Source organism: Lates calcarifer, linkage group LG16_LG22 (genome assembly GCF_001640805.2).
Source record: "Lates calcarifer isolate ASB-BC8 linkage group LG16_LG22, TLL_Latcal_v3, whole genome shotgun sequence".
Classification (NCBI taxonomy): domain Eukaryota; kingdom Metazoa; phylum Chordata; class Actinopteri; family Centropomidae; genus Lates; species Lates calcarifer.
Window position 1 is genome coordinate 1,956,533 of NC_066848.1, and position 15,946 is coordinate 1,972,478.

The following is a 15,946-nucleotide window of genomic DNA, read 5'->3' on the forward strand; positions in this document are numbered from 1 at the left end:
AATCATCCGGCCTTTGCTTGCGTATTACTGCTTTTAGACAGATAGAGCTGGGAGGAAGTTTCATCTGCTGTGATTTCCTGCAGCCTTGACTGATAATTTCACCGCACGGTTTGTCAGTTCAGAGAAATTTGCTGCTTCTTCTGCGCTCAGGAGGACTGTAATATTCTCCCTGTTAGGAGCCTGATGTCGGTCTAGACCCTGAATGTGGGCTTGAAAAATTAAACACATCTAACTTTTGATCTTTGTTTATCTGCCTATCTCACTGAACTTTGAGCTCCCCTGCTTTAACTTCACATCCGTTCAGCCCACATTGATCCTCTTTGTGGAGCGGAGACATCTAAAAGTCTCCTGGATTATACGGAGTGATGGTGCATTTAGGTAAACAGCACTTTTACAGGAGTTTGCCTGATAACGTCTCGTCTTTATTTTCCTGTTTGTCTTGGCCCGAGCGCTGCAGCCCGTCACAGAGCTCCTGTACCACTCTCCTGGATTGATGGCGTTCTCTGTGCCCGGCTCTGCTACCGAGGCGTCTCTTCCTAAAAAGGCCAGGGGGTGATCTCGGCCCTCCTGTGTTTATACAGTGAGCTGAGCGCTGCAAGCCGTCATCTTCCCATTATCTAATATATGTGAGAGGCTCAAATACTCCCACGTCTCTCTCTCTACTGTATATTCACCATGTTGGGGTTCGTCTGAGGATACAGCGGAAGTAGTAGAGTTGAGATCAGTGTGAGCGCTTCTCAAAGGAATGTCTCTTAATGGTTTTGGAAATGAGATCATGGATGCTTCGTCTCTCCGGGATGCAGGGGGTCAGGAAGCAAGCTGATGTTACTAAAGAGAGAAGAGAAATAAACACACAGAGTTTCTGATGCCTGGAAGATGTTTTAAAAGGTTTTTGCTTCATTTCCCCGTGGGACTTGTTTGGAATCGCTCCCATTTTCCCTCATCCATTTAGGCCTATTTGTGGAGGTTTCCAGCCGGAACTTCAGTCCCCTGCGTGTTCTGCAGGTCGGCTTATTTACTGCCATGTGTAAACATAGTGCGCACAGTTTCACACAAACCACAAGCAAAGCTACGACTTTAAACACAGCCTGAAGTTCATAGATTGAAGTCTAGATGGATTTCTACTTCTGAAAATGCAGTTTAAGTGTGTTTGTGTGCATGCATGAGTGACTGCATGAGTGCCTTTGTTTGTTTGTGTTTGTGTTTTGACTCAATCAGCCCTTTTCTTGGCATTTTAAACGGCGATGTCTCCTAAATTAGCCGTCCTGGCCGAGCCGGGCGACGAGGGAAAGAGTTTCACAGCTTCTCCTCTGGTGGCCTTGGTGTTTCCTCTACATGCTTCACTGATGCAGCTCAGATTAACATATGTTTGTTCTCTCTCACACTCACACACACCCTCTCCCTTTCTCGTCCTTAAAGGGGAACACAGATAAAGATTCTGAATTTGCATCAATGGTTCAACGCAGGTCAGACTTCCTCCCAAAACCAAAAGAGTTAAAGGCGTGACGTCAGCAGAATAAACTCCTCAATGAGCTGAGCTTTAACTAATTAGTGTCACCATCTTCAGCATATTTATAGCTTTCAGTGTCACATCCTGCATGAAAACACAGTCAAGACATAATCCTGAAACAGGCGTGTGTGTCCTGCCTTTTCTGTGACCAATAAAACATCATTATAGGTATTAGATTTAGTTAAATCAAACACTAGAGGTTATTGCTTTGATTTTTATTAAGTTTTTTTTATTAATGATGCAGCTCAAGCTCTGTGTCGCTTTGTTCTAGACTAGATTTAAACTGATGATTTCCTGTCTGGCTGCATTGTATTTTATTACAGTGTGTAACCCAACCATAGGAGTTTTACTGCAATTTCATTAGCTGTAAGCGTTCCCCGACAGCTTTCATTGCAGTGACTCCACTCTTTCTACGAGTAGAGGCTGAGAAAGTTTTCTCTGCTGCTTCAGTGCTCACTGTCTTTCATAAGTAAAATACTCTGCTGCACCAGAGCACTGGTCTGGTTCCCAATCTAATATCAGAGTCCATTTGATTTGAAGTTTCCTGAGTCTGATGCAACCGGGAAAAACAAGTTACAGAGCTTTTACATCTCCCCAGCTAAGGTCACGAGAAACCTGGGTGTCATGTTTGATGATCGGCACCAGGTCACATACAACGTGAGAAAAGTCAGGTTTTCTGACGGCCAATATGTCGGTTAATATTAAAGATTATAGAACAACTACTGGATATTACTTTAAATAGCCATATAGCAATTTACATTTAAACAGCAAGAAAGCACAAATGTTATGATGCAACATATTCAATTTATTTAAAGACGTCAACATGAATGAACTCTGCTTAACCATGCTGAATGTTAATATACGAGTCGAGCCGAGTCACATGACCAAACACATAATATATGTTTATATGTAAAAAGGAGTAACTGTTATCTTTGAGCTTGGATCATGGTTTTGGGTGTAAATGATTGATGATAGATGATTATAATAATTATCTGATGACATTAAGGATATGATTCCTACAGAGATTCACCAGAAACATCGCTTTTTATCTCAACCAGACTCCATTGACAAAAACAGTCATTTAACCAAACAGAATACATAGGCTGCTGCCTTGATCTGTTAGTTTGTGTGACTTTCTGTGGTGGAAGAAATATTCAGATACTTTACATAAGTAAAAGTACCACACAATAACACAAATAAACTAACTGATAGAGGCAGTGGTGTTCCAGCAACTCTTGTGTTTTTCTCTGTAAAATTACTGTTCTCGATCAATAACGCACCGATTCCAACAATTCAAAATCACATGTCGTCTGGGATTTTCCATTTGCGCAGCTGTTTCTTAGTAAAGGCTCAAAGAGAAGTAAAAACAGAAAAGCTTGAGTATAACAGTAATAACAGTAATGTAGATGTGATTATCTTTGTCTGCAGGCTGATTTTTATTGACGTATCACACTGACTCTCTCCAGACGTCCACTCTCCTCCTTCACTTCTCTGTTTCTTGTCTTCCTTGTGTTTCTTCCTCAGAGCTCTCCAGCAGAGGGCAGTGTAAGACCGAGAGCATCCCCCAGTGAGTCACCTCTCAGTCTGACTCCAGCACATATCTCAGTGAACTTATATAACCATATCTTTCATACCAGAAGGAAAATTGGGTGCTACAGCTACTTCCTAGTGCACTTGTTGTTTCGCTGTTTGTGAACAGGTGATAATGAGGTTTAAAACATTTTTCTTGTGTGTGTTTTAAAGTCCCACGAGGTCCTCGATCAGTCTGCGCTGTCAGGATCACTCCTCTGAAAACCATGAAAGGCTCTCCTGACCTGATTCCTGCCGCAGGTGACGTATCCCTCCGCCTCATCAATCTTTCAGGGCCTACAACTGTGGGACACCTCATACTCACAAAGAAAACCTAGAAGGATGCGTTGGTGTCACCGTAAAAAACATACACGACGAGCCACTCCAGCTGCTCCACTTCCAGCTCTGACAGTGTGATCATTGCAATTAGTTTTACAGGCCCACAGGATATTAATTTGGTGGCCTGGTTTTGATGTTACAGTTCTATTTTGGTCATTTGGGGCATGAGGTAGCAGATAACCAAGATTCCCAGCAGCTCCTCTGTAGAATATAACCCTGCTATGCCTTGAAAAACAATGAGGAGCTGTGGAAGTGAGGCTCTTATTTCGGATGTTTTCAGATCTGGACCCCAGCAGAGTGTGCAAGGGGAAAGGAGTCGTGACTCTACGGGCCACCCTCGTCCACATAGATGATGAGGGCTGCATCAGCGAGGAGCCAAACGTCATCACAGCGCCAAGTAAGTCAGCCTGAATGCCCCAGCTGTTTCCTAACGTCTCCGAAAAAACATTTGGAGGACGGCTACATGCAGAATGTGTACGGAGGATGTGAATGTTGCTGTGATTTAAAAAACATTTCATCATGTTCTGGCGTTGTAGAAATTCCTCACATGCCTCCCAGAGTTCTGTTTTGATGGCGGGATTATATAACTCGTCACGTTTTGAAATCTATGCTCGGGAGTTGCGATAAAGGGCGATTGCTCATATTTTCACGAGAGCGTCAAAGAGCTCTTTTGTTGCGGCCTGCCCACACTGCACTTTGGAGCAGGGGGCCTTGACTGTGGGCTTGTTTGTTGCGTCGAAGCACATTGGAACTGGACTGGAGGCCGGCCAAGGCTTTTGGGGAGATGCTTTAATTGTTGTAGAGCCTGAACATAAAGGCCATCGGAACAAATGGCCTTTGCAGCTCAGTGAATAGCTGCTTTGTTCTGATGACAAAGTTCAGAGATTGTGGGAGAATCTTTTTTTCTCCCCTCTCTTTCCTGGGGATATTAACAACCCAGAGCATGAAAACCACCAAAGCAAGCATTCACACCCTGTGGAATGAAATGGAGATTTATTTGATCTGTAATTAGCTATTATGGTTTTCTGGTTTCCTGCTATAAGTCGGCTGAAATGCTGTACTTTTTAGCGTCCACCTCTGTGTTTTTATTCTGCCAAACTGAGAGGGATCTGGACTCTTTTTAGGTGGCTGGACAAGCCAGATTAATGGAGACAGCTCTAAAGCAGGATTGGCTGAGGGAGGCAGCAACATCACAGCTGATTTACCCCCTGTAAACAACACTCAGTGCCAGGTACGTTTACTTCCACCCCATTTAACACGGGGTCTTTGTTGGGCTCTGTTTGGTTTTACAATCATGAGAACTGCATGATCTCCTTTATTTGATTTTCAGTCAAATTCCCGGGACACGTTTAAACACATTCATGAATTTTAAAGTGTGTTTTCTGTCGCTTTCAGGCCAACTCACCAGAAAGCCTAAAAGAAAACCAGGCTCCTTCCTCCACTGACTTTCAGAACTGCATCACATCGTCCAGCTCCGTCTACCCCAGCACGAGCACAGTTAACCCCACCATAGTCCTGCTGCAGCACAACAGAGGTGAGCACACCTGCCTGTGAGGTGGTGTTAAACTTTATACATCTGTGTGACGTTTTTATCAGCTAAGCTTTATGGCACCGTCGGCTACGTCTTACTGTAACTGTGTCTGATCCATTAGCCTTGTCTTGCTCTCTTTAACACATAATCAATGCTTTCCACGTTTGCTTTCATTGCTCTGTCACATTTCACTGTCCTGTCCTTGTCTGTCTTTTTCTAACAGAGCAGCAAAAGCATCTTTCTCATTTGAAAGGTATGCACCGAGGATATTTGTAATTATTACAAATATCCATTTGAATGCTTGTTCCAGTTTATTTATTATTATTTGGCGTCTCTTGCTGGAATGAGTGGGAATAATGGGGATAAGCTTCCTGAGAAATATAAGCCCAATCGGCCAGATGGTGGCGCTGTAATTAAGGCTCAAAAACATGGCTGCCATCAATCGAGGTGTCAACCAAAGTCTTAATCACCATATTGACTGGTGCGTGATGGCGTCGTCAGCTGGAACGAGCTAGAGACATGAAACTGTAACTAAATAATATCCAAATGCTTCACAAAAAATATGATCCCAATCAGCCCAAAGGTGGCACTGTAAATAACAGTCAACTGACCCTTCACTGTTGACTGAGAATGCATGTTTATCAGTATTACTCTGTATGTGTGTGGTGGGCTGAGTTTGCTGATACTAGACATGCATCGTAACCAGTAGAAGTTACGTAATCAGAAGTTTTTCCTCAATACTTTTATTTGAATTTTATTTATTAGCACACAAGTGAATGTAAAAAAACAAACGTAGCAAAGATTGTGCAGGAGATGTTAGAAACCTACACTGTAAAAATGAAGCCCATGGACAGTGCAGATAGAATAATTACACGGACTAATGTTTTTTTTTTTGTTTTTTTTGGTATTTATTTAATTTAATTTAATCACATATCACATGTCAGTTGGTTGTACTTACCCGTGGTGTGTACCCGGTTCAGGCTCTCACACTCTCTGAGAAGTCGAAGCAAAAACTGGCGCTGACGTTCACAAACTTAAAGGAAGTGGAAGAAACCTTGCAGAGATAATGGTCGTGTTCTGATTTAAACATTGGCAGAGAGGAGGGGTACGCCTGTATGGATTGCCAGTCCAATCATTCACACTCATATTCACACCTTCGGGCAATTGATTTGAGCAGTTAACCCTAATGTCTTTGGATATTGTGGGAGGCAGCCGGAGCACCCGGAGAGAACCCACGTAGGCACAGGGAGATCATACAAACTCCACACAGAAAAACTGTAAGGCGACAGTGCTAATCACTGCCCCACTGTGCCGCCCACTTTTTGTAACCCAGTGGCCAAAAAACCTAAACAACCACTGAATTCAGCTTTGAATTCTTAGTCATCTGATTCGACACGAGTCACAAGTGCAGAAGTTAATGAACCTCCTCCACTGTGAAGTCCTCCTCCTCTCTGTTGGTGTCGCAGGCAGCTCCTCGCTGCATCCACAGCTCACCTGTGAGGGCTGAGGTGATGGGTCAACCCTCACCTCCACCTTGATGTCCTGCTGCTCGACATGTGAGCTGCTCTGTGTTTCAAGTGTCAAGTTTTCCTCTTGCGGAGCAACCATATCTTCCTGTTTGGTGGTTTCTTGCATGTCCTTTTCCTCATATTGCGGTGCTTTTATTTTGTTGATCTTCTCCTGGCTGCTCTGACTTCCTGTGTCCCGGCAGGTGTTCTCCACCTGCCTCTCTTGTTGCTCCAGTTTTACCAATTCGTCCCGTACCTCAGTGGGGAAGCTCTTCTCCTTTTTCAGAAACAAACTGAGATCTTTTTCCAGAGCCTCCCTCTGTTTTTCATGCCTCTCGAAATTGTCACTGATCGTCAAGAGCATTTTTGCCACATTGTCCAGTTCCATGTTGAAGTTCTCCTCCCTCTCCTTTGCCCTCAGTTCTTCCTCAGCTCTGGAGGCTTGTTCGTTCTGCAGAATGTTTTTTAGGCTTTCAATTTCCTCCAGTAATACTGTCTGCTGCGTTGTGTTTTCCTCTGTCTGCGTGTCGGCATCACAGGTTTTTATTTCCTCTGGGTTCCTCTTTGTCTGCCTGATGATTTCATCAAATGTGATAAGCATTGTTTTCATCCTCTCCAGTTCCTGTTTGAGTTTTTCTTCGTTCTCCTTCGCCCTCAAATTTTCTTCAGCTCGTGAAGCTCGTTCGCTCTGCAGAGCTTTTTTCAACCGTTCAATTTCTTTCATTAACGCATCTTCTCCTATTTTATCTCCAGTTTCGCTCTCACACTTTTTATCCATCTTGGTTTTCCTCAGTGTTCATTCCGTTCAACAGAGTGATTCGTCTGTGTTCTGTCAATTTGTAATGTCAAAGGCTAGGGTAGGCTTTTCTGTAGGAAGGAATTCAGTGTCAGGAGGGTTGATGATGTCATAAAGAACCAATGTCACACATAAGTGATGTCATATGTCATATATGTTGCATTCCCTTTACAACAGAGGTTGGATGTTGGAACTGGGAATGACAGCGTTCGAGTTGAGAAGTCAGAAAAACATGGACGCTCACAGATCCTTTATAGTTGCTCTTTCGGAGTATAGACGGCTTCAAAACAAATATGCACTCGAGCTGAAGAACACCTCAGTTATTAACGTTAGGGTTAGGGTCGGTGGGGTTGCTCTGACTTTCCGAGTTGGAAATCTGACTTCAGGGGCGTTCCAGTTGAAACTTCCGACTAAGAACTTGGAAATTCTAACTTCCAAGTATAACTGGAACGCACCAGCAGGCTGCATGTGTGTGACAGCATATTTGTGACTATGATGTCATACATGAGGTAAACTAGTCATAAAATAGAGAACACAAATGATTAATATTGTATACCTAATTTTTAAAAATCTTATTTTATTTATTTTTATCGTTATTTTTTGAACTGTTGTAGTTGTAAGTCAGAGAAGTAAACATTTTGTGAATAACAAAAATCTCTTTTTTCTTTTTAATCCCTATATCAGTATTAACAATTTAATAATGTCATATAAAATCATAGATCAGTAACAGCAGACATTTTATTCCAGAATCACTGCTTTTTCTGCTGATACTTTAACTACATGATTGGAACGTTTTGTCTGGCTTACTCTTTTTGTGTTGTTTTTCGCGTTTATAGACCCAACTCCAGAACGGGACAAAAGCCCCGATCCTGGCAGAGACTCAGTGAGTCCTGTCCCTGATATGGACGGGAAGAGGCTGCGACTATCACTGCACTCCCCTGTCCTCAGTCCTCTCAACAAGCCCATTGTGCCTGTACGGGTGAGCGACAAAACCTACTGTCCAATATACAGACTTTATCAACTGACTGCAGAAGCTTAATGGCTGTTTTGTTACTGTTGTTACTGACATGTTATTGATTAAAAATGTCCACATCTTAATTCCAGAACACTGAAAAGTCCAAAGACTGGTATAAGACAATGTTCAAACAGATACACAAAATACCCGGTAAGAGAGTTCCTGATCATTTCAGCTCTTTGTACGTTTGATTTGTCATGTTTCTCTGTTGGTGTCCAAGCCCTGTGTATGTCTCTATATGTGTTTGAGTGTTATATCACGCTGTGCTCTGTCTCTCCATCACTGTGCTCAGAGCCTATTGAGGAAAACCCTTACCGCCCCACCTACATTTTCCCCGAGAACATTGACATTCAGATGAAATCAAAAGGTATCCGATGGCACTGTCGTTAGCTTTACTAATCTGCAGCCATCCTGGGCCCTTTCAAATACTTGAGCTGTGTTTAATCTGTCGTACAAGTACAAAACCGCATCCCTTGAAGATGTCCAAAGTATTTGAAAGGATTTACACCCATCAGCCACAACATTAAAACCACTAACAGTGTTACAATACAGTGTTCTGCTGGGGTCCTGACGTTTATCTGCCTGGTTTCCCAGCAGAACTTTGTACTGTAACTTCATCTATTGGTTTTAACGTTGTTGCTGATCAGTGTAAACTAACCTTTTTCCTCTCCACTTTTCACAGTAGAGCTACTGTTTCCATCAGTTTTAAGTACATTGCAAGTTTCGTGCTAATCCTGATGTAACTTCAAACTCAGAAAGCTGCTGTTTCTGGGACATTTTCCAAGATCAGCAGCTGCTGAATGAATTTCATGACACAAATACAGTCAAAGACACAATCTGTGATCCAGACTCTACCAAAAAATACCAAAAAAAGACATAAAATCATACTGCAGTCACTCTTAAATGGACTGGCAGAGTTTTAATACAATCATCAACACTTAGCAGCAAGTATGCAGACATGGGTAAAAGTCAGACACATACATCTTTTTACTTGTCTGGGAATTTACTGTAAAAACACAGATTTCCTCGAAGATTTAAGGAGGATGCACGAAGCCTTGTAGTGTCTACTTTTACTAAATGAAATAATAACATATAACGTATTCATGGCCTTCCTCTTTTTTTCTGCTAATCATCTAATATTAGAAATCTCCTAAATATTGCATTAATTGTAGATGCTAATTCATGAGCATGAGCCTGTAACCTGCTCTAACGGGGATGTAGTGCAGGGTCATCGCCACTAGGTGCTGCTGCAGGCCTGCACTGCAACTGGACTGGTTGTGGACGGAGTGGAGGAGGCTGCACATGACCCTCAGATTGTTTGTTGTTCATAATGAGCTTCACCAATTAGTGTTTGGGTTTAAGTTCTAGATGGTTATGGTTCGGGGTTTGGTTTATGGTTTATGGTTTATGGTCTATGGTTTTGGATCAGCGGCGGAGGCGAGATTTGCTGCCAGACCTCTTTCTTCAGTCTCAGCTCGACACAGTCACTTCCATGTGTAGTTGTGACTTAAAATATTGTCTCACAGATAATATATAACTTCTGCACAGTTCACTCTGAATGTGGCGGCTGTGGCCGTCTTGCTTTACGGTGCATTACTTATTCAGAGGCCTTGGTGCTCATCGATGCTCAGATCCTGTTTTAGCTCGGTAATGCTTCCTGGAAAATACTTTGATTTGACACTCTTTGATTTAATTTGGTGAGCCTGTAATGCCTGGCCCTAATGGAAGGTGTGAGGCGGGGGGACAGAGGCAGGAAAAGAGTGTTTTTAATGTCTTTTGAATAATTTAGCATCATGCTATATTCATTACTTTTCAAGTAACAGAGCTAGGCGCAGTGAAAGATCATAATAAATGACTCTTCTTTGATTGTTTTCTTTCAGATGATGGTCCCACTCCCTTTGGTTACTTGGAGGATGGTGAGTTCTGGTTCTGGAGTTCTGTCGTCCATCATTAGTATTCAGCACCCAGGAGTGCTGTCTCTTGCTTAGGTAACGTTTCAGCTACTGCATTAATGCACCTGTGCGTCATCCCTGTCAATATTTATGTGCCTGCTTTTCAGTGAAACCGGTCCCACGCTCGAAAAGCGACGCCGCGGTCGATTCGAGAGCCCGGTCGATGCCGGTGCCGACACGGTCCTCTTCCCTCAGACCCACCACCAAAAGGTCAGTGTCCTCCATCTGCTCCAAACCTTCTTTATAAGATTCAGTTTGATCTTTACAAGAGACAAGAAACGAGCTGTTTACAACTCAGGATACTTACAACAAAAAATAGGTAACTTGTCATAAATGTCTGTTTCTCTAACAGGCAGTGGTGATTGATAAGTTGGTGTCCTAAGGCAGAAGGAGATGAGTTAAACAGCTCTCCTTAAAGGCACGTACAGTTTAACTCTGTGAGTGATTCTGCAGAAAGTTTGAAGTTAATAACTTCTGTGGTTTTTCTGTTTCGGGTCGTTGAAAATTAAAAGTCAGCTCTGTCTCAGAAAATGGTCCACAGTGGCATCTCTGTCATCGTCACTGTCAAAATGGCGACTGCTGAGCTCCTTCTTCATCTTGGGGAAGAGGTAGCAGTCTGAATGGCCATATCAGGTGAACAGGGCAGGTGTCAGTAGCTATAAAAATGATAATGACAGTTATAATTGTAACAGCAATAAGACTAATACATGTGGGAGCAGCAGGAGGCATGACGTCACAGAACAGACTCTACAGCTCCGGCAGAAAGTGACAGGAGAGAGACAGAAAGTTATTCACTTCAAACTTTGTGCAGAATCACTCAAAGAGCTGAACTGTACCTGGATTTAACTAAAGCTGGTTCTATCTTAGGACACCAACGTATCAATCAGCCCTCGTATTTACACACAGTGCAAGCAAGTATGACTAAACATGACTGTGCATAGCAGAGCAAAAATCATCCTCAGTGGCCTTCGCTGCTGCTGCATCCTACAGTTATGATACGAAGTGTGATCAGTCCTCGTCCCTCCACACGTCAGCACAGGATGATCAGCTCCCATAGAAATGAGTGATAGAGTGATGAAGGAGGACAGGTGACGGAGGATAAACTGTTGCCCTCCGGAGCTGCAGATGACATGTCGAGGACTGACCTTCCTCCTTCCTCACTGGTTATATATGTCGGGCTGTAATGCTGCTGGATGTTCCTGACAGCGACAAGGAATTTCATTCATAAATAGGTGAATTGTGTGTGGTGAGATCAGGTGTAATGTTTGGTATTTCTTATCTAAGAGTCTCTTTTCAGTCTTTTTCTGAGCAGTAATTTTAGCGTCGGCTGTCCATTAAGAAATTCTCTCTGGAAATGAGGCGCTCTGTTTTTTGTCACTGGGTCCAATCTAGTTTACCTGATTGAATTACTGATTTGGCTCAACTGTGAATTGGATTTTCTGTCGTATCATCATTAGAGGAAGAGAGGGACACAGAGAGAGGGAGAGCAGGGATAACGAGGACAGACGTCATGTTTAAATTAAAATAAAAAAAAACATCTTAGCCTATGCCGGTTGCCATGGAGACTACTTGATAAGGATTGGCTCCCTTCCCGTCCCACACCCCACCCCTCCCCTCCGCGACGCCCGCCCCTCTCTCGACAGGAACGAGTGGGAGCCCCCGGATAAGAAGGTAGACACCAGGAAGTACCGCGCCGAGCCCAAGAGCATCTTTGAATACGAGCCGGGGAAATCGTCGGTGCTGAAGCTGGAGAGAACGGTATGCTAGCCTCCTGCCTCCTCACCCCTCTCCCTCCATCTCTCCCTCTCTTTCTGTGTGCATGCCGTGTGAGCTGTCCCCCACTCTCTCCCCCCACCTCTGTATCCAAGCTCCCGGGTGGCAGCTTCACCAGCAGCTTGGGAGCCGATGTATGTGTAGACTGATTCACCATGTGCACCACATTCCTAAAGGGTGTCCTGTTGCGGCGACAGATGATCCTGCTTGGCAGCGGTGGGTGGGGGTATCGCTTACAAGGATAGCCTTTGTCTTCCTGTCTTCAATTTAAGGTTATTGGGCTGAATCGGCTCGGTGCGAGAGGATCCCAGCGCTCTGTCTTTTCTTACTTTCATCTCCAGCTTTAACACTTTGCGTTGAATCAGACGCTGCAGCGTTATTCAGTGTCCTTGAGGGGCTGTCTTCTGAGGATTAGCATTGTTACATATAGTAGAGAACTGGCAGCTGCTGCCTGGATGCACAGAGTCATAGTCACCTAAAAGAAGGCTCATTTCCTCTGCGTTTAGCTTTCTTAAGTTTTTATATTTCCCTCTTACATAATAGGAGAAACTGGGATGCTCAGTATTGTGGTTAAATAGTTTGTTGATTATGTAATTATTCTTTGTCGGACACTCTGACATCACGCTAATAAATGTCGTTAGCTAAGATCTGGCTCGATCCCAGTGCTGACAAATATGCTCATTAGAGTTCGCTCCAGTTCATCCTGGGACCACTGTTGTTTTTCAATTACAAGCTCAGTTATCACAGGTCAGTGTCCCCATTGCTGGAGCAGGTCATTTATTATCTTTACTATGTGATGGCTTAAGTTTTGTTTCGACCCTCCAAAATATATATATTTCACTTAAACATGGTTATATCACATCGAAACGTAACATGTTTGCATGTTTTGTTGGTCTATGTCTGTTGATTACATAGATTAAAATTAAGTCTGTAAATATATCATTCACATTAAGACTTGTTTGAAGGATAGGGTCATATTTTTCAAGTGTGTTTTGCCACACTCATATACCTACATGTACACTGACTGAACCAGTTTCTGATGGCTGTAAACACAGAGATCCCTTCCTGAAACAATAAGGAATAATACGAAGGCTTTAGCTGTGTGTCTTCCAAAGTTTAAGCCTTTCTGATATGAAATTCCCTCTTTGGATTTGATCGGACCGTGTTGTCATTGCTGAGCAATCGTAGCATCCTGTAACTTTCTTAATATACATGTAGGTATGTGAGTACAGTATTTAAAGTTTGACATTTCTGCTTGTTTGTTTTCTTGCTGAGAGTTAGATGATGTCCATTAAATATACAGTATACAGACAGGTGACAAATTAAAGGAAAAAACCTGGAAAATGAGTGGAGAGAGACGATGAAGGATCTGATGAGCTCTCTAACACCATCATCTAAACACCACACGAGGGAGTATCTTTAGAGAGAATGGTGTCCAATCCCTCTAGTAGACTTGGAGAATCAATACATGGCGGCTCATCACGTTACTAAGACACCTTAATGTTGTTTTTACCTTTAATTTGTCACCTGTCTGTAGCTAGAGCCAGAGGCCACTTAGCTTAGCACGGCACAAAGACTGGAAACAAGGGGCACGGTGAGCACAAGACTAAACAAGTTAGATGATGAGCTGCTGTGCAGAGCCAGGCTAGCTGTTTCCCCTTGTTTCCAGTCTTTATGCTAAGCTAAGCCTCATATTTATCATACGTACGACAAGAACTCAAACACATTTTCCAAGAATATCAAACTAATCCTTTAAAAAAGACTTCAGAGAAACGTGAGCCAATCCTTTACTTTGTCATAAAGACATCAGGTATCCTTCCTCACTGATGATTCACGGTGTTGTATAGAGACATTGGCTCAGTCAACAATGTGTGCTAGGCTCATTAGCTCAGGTGTGTATTTGCTGTGCTGTCTGAACTGTCTTCTCTTTGTCTTTCTCCTCCTCTTCTTGTCGCCGTGCCCCTAGACTCAGGATGTAAGTCCAGAAGATGTAGATTTAGAGAATGAGCCTTGGTATAAATTCTTTTCAGAGATGGAGTTTGACAAAGCGGTAAGTGGTCACTGTCTTTAAGTGACTATTATACATATGTATATATATATATATATGTACATATATAAATATCTCATTGCATGTGATAACATCCATGTCCAAATAATGCCTAAACAAACTGTCTGTCTATAAAGACTACCCCAGTTTCTACTCCTATGTTTACACTGAATAATTTTCTTTTTAATTGATCCTGCACATGTGAAGTTATGTGACAGCATGTGTAAGAAGAAAATTTATTTCCTCTTAAACTAAATTTACTACCATGTGTCTTATCAGCGTGGTTTCATAAGACCACCCCTATTTTTTTGTCATAATTTCTCATATTTTTTGTTCTTTTTGCCATTTTTTCTGGACAGCAAACATTTCTTGATGTAGCTGCTGTCGTTCCTCATCGCCACCTCATACAATTTAAGGATTTTGTCCCCCAGTAGAGTCTAAAATAGTCGAGTGAGATCTATTTTTGTCTCTTTCAAAAGTGTCTCTCAGCAGTTTATTTGTATCTGTGAGGCTGAGTGAGCACAATCAGCTCAGGCAGCAGAAACACTCTGACCTGTTGTGTTAGCCTTTATCCCTGCCTTTTATTAATTTTTAATAAGACTGATTATTGATTAGGATTCATTACACTCTTGTAGTAGCACAGGTGTCCACGATAAAGGGCTGTAGGGATTTTTATCACCGTCGTATTTTCTCTTGCCAACCGCGGCAGCATTCCCCGTTCATCCGTGCCGTTAACTCAACACCCAAGAGCCACACTTTGTTTTATTCTTTTCGATATGCACCCTGCCAACTAGAATTCATATCATGAGCCGGAGGCCTGGGCCGGGTGATTCATCCAGGAGTCACTCTTCACTTGGAGAGCCTGCAGTTCCAGGCGAGCACCGGGCTCCAGGGTAATCCCAGACCCTTGAAATAATAATTGCTGCCCGTCTGCTATCTGCTAGATTTACCAAAATATCCAAAGTGGTGCGGGCGTGTTGAAGTGGTGTACGGTGTCATGACAAATCTACGCCTCGGGGCCGCGGTTGGCACCAGACCGGCCGCCCGCCAAAACAGATGTTGCTTCTCCTCGCTCTCTGTCAAGTCAGAGCCACGCCGCCCCCACCCTGGATCATATGAGGTGGCACTGCTAACTACAACATGAGGTCATGTCCTAGCATCAGCCAGAGCCTCCTGTTCCCAGGTTAGCGTATATGTGGAGGAGGTTTAGCTGCGGAGGCGGGCCCCCGGACTCTTGTCTGCCTGTCTCATAGCGGCCTGGATGTTTGCCAGATGAGCCGGGCTTGATGACTGGCTCCTGTTTAATGTCAAAGTCACTTCTAAAGCTGCACCTGGTATGTGCAGTATTTGACCTTAAGGCTCGGCCAGACACACTGGCTCATTGGGGTGTGATTGACATATCAGTACTCACACGGTATTTACCGGAGGAGAGATATAGCTGTGAAAAAACGACAGCGTTCGGGAGTTAACTGAAGCTACGCCTCTCTGGCTCTGCTCCAGTTTACTCCTGTTCTTATTAATAACCTCTGAAGTGCTGAGGAGAACCACTTCGACTAATGAAGGGAAACTGCTCCACAGTATTTAAAGTTCATCTTTATAACAATCTCCTTGTGGTTTCACATGGCTAATTAGCCAAAAACCTCTAAAGAGCAGGCTTACTGTCAGTAATCTGTTTGATAATCCTACAACACTGCACTCTTTTACTCTTCCTCTTGATCCTGTCCTGTCAGATCATCATTACTTGTCCACTAGCAAGTCATCTAATAGCCGCTGAGCAGGAGTGACACCTGTGCATAATCACAGTAATGGTCCCCTTGATTAATATTAACGACATCTACATTCGAGAAGAGTCTGGAAACACCTCCAGAGACAGTTACGGTCAAACAGAGGCTCAGCGATGACGAGC

At 43.2% G+C, this 15,946-nt stretch overlaps 1 protein-coding gene across 1 annotated transcript in view; it reads left to right on the forward strand.

Moving 5' to 3' along the window:
• Positions 1-15,946, forward strand: part of LOC108886258 (sorbin and SH3 domain-containing protein 1) — a 41,646-nt gene that overhangs the window by 7,125 nt on the left and 18,575 nt on the right. Inside the window, exons 2-13 of the mRNA XM_051076809.1 lie at positions 3,035-3,077; positions 3,254-3,340; positions 3,699-3,815; positions 4,543-4,649; positions 4,814-4,952; positions 8,090-8,232; positions 8,358-8,418; positions 8,561-8,635; positions 10,149-10,184; positions 10,328-10,430; positions 11,864-11,978; positions 13,960-14,043. Coding sequence (XP_050932766.1) covers positions 3,307-3,340; positions 3,699-3,815; positions 4,543-4,649; positions 4,814-4,952; positions 8,090-8,232; positions 8,358-8,418; positions 8,561-8,635; positions 10,149-10,184; positions 10,328-10,430; positions 11,864-11,978; positions 13,960-14,043 — 1,014 coding nt within the window. The 5' untranslated portion in view covers positions 3,035-3,077; positions 3,254-3,306. The remainder of the gene's footprint in view (positions 1-3,034; positions 3,078-3,253; positions 3,341-3,698; positions 3,816-4,542; positions 4,650-4,813; positions 4,953-8,089; positions 8,233-8,357; positions 8,419-8,560; positions 8,636-10,148; positions 10,185-10,327; positions 10,431-11,863; positions 11,979-13,959; positions 14,044-15,946) is intronic.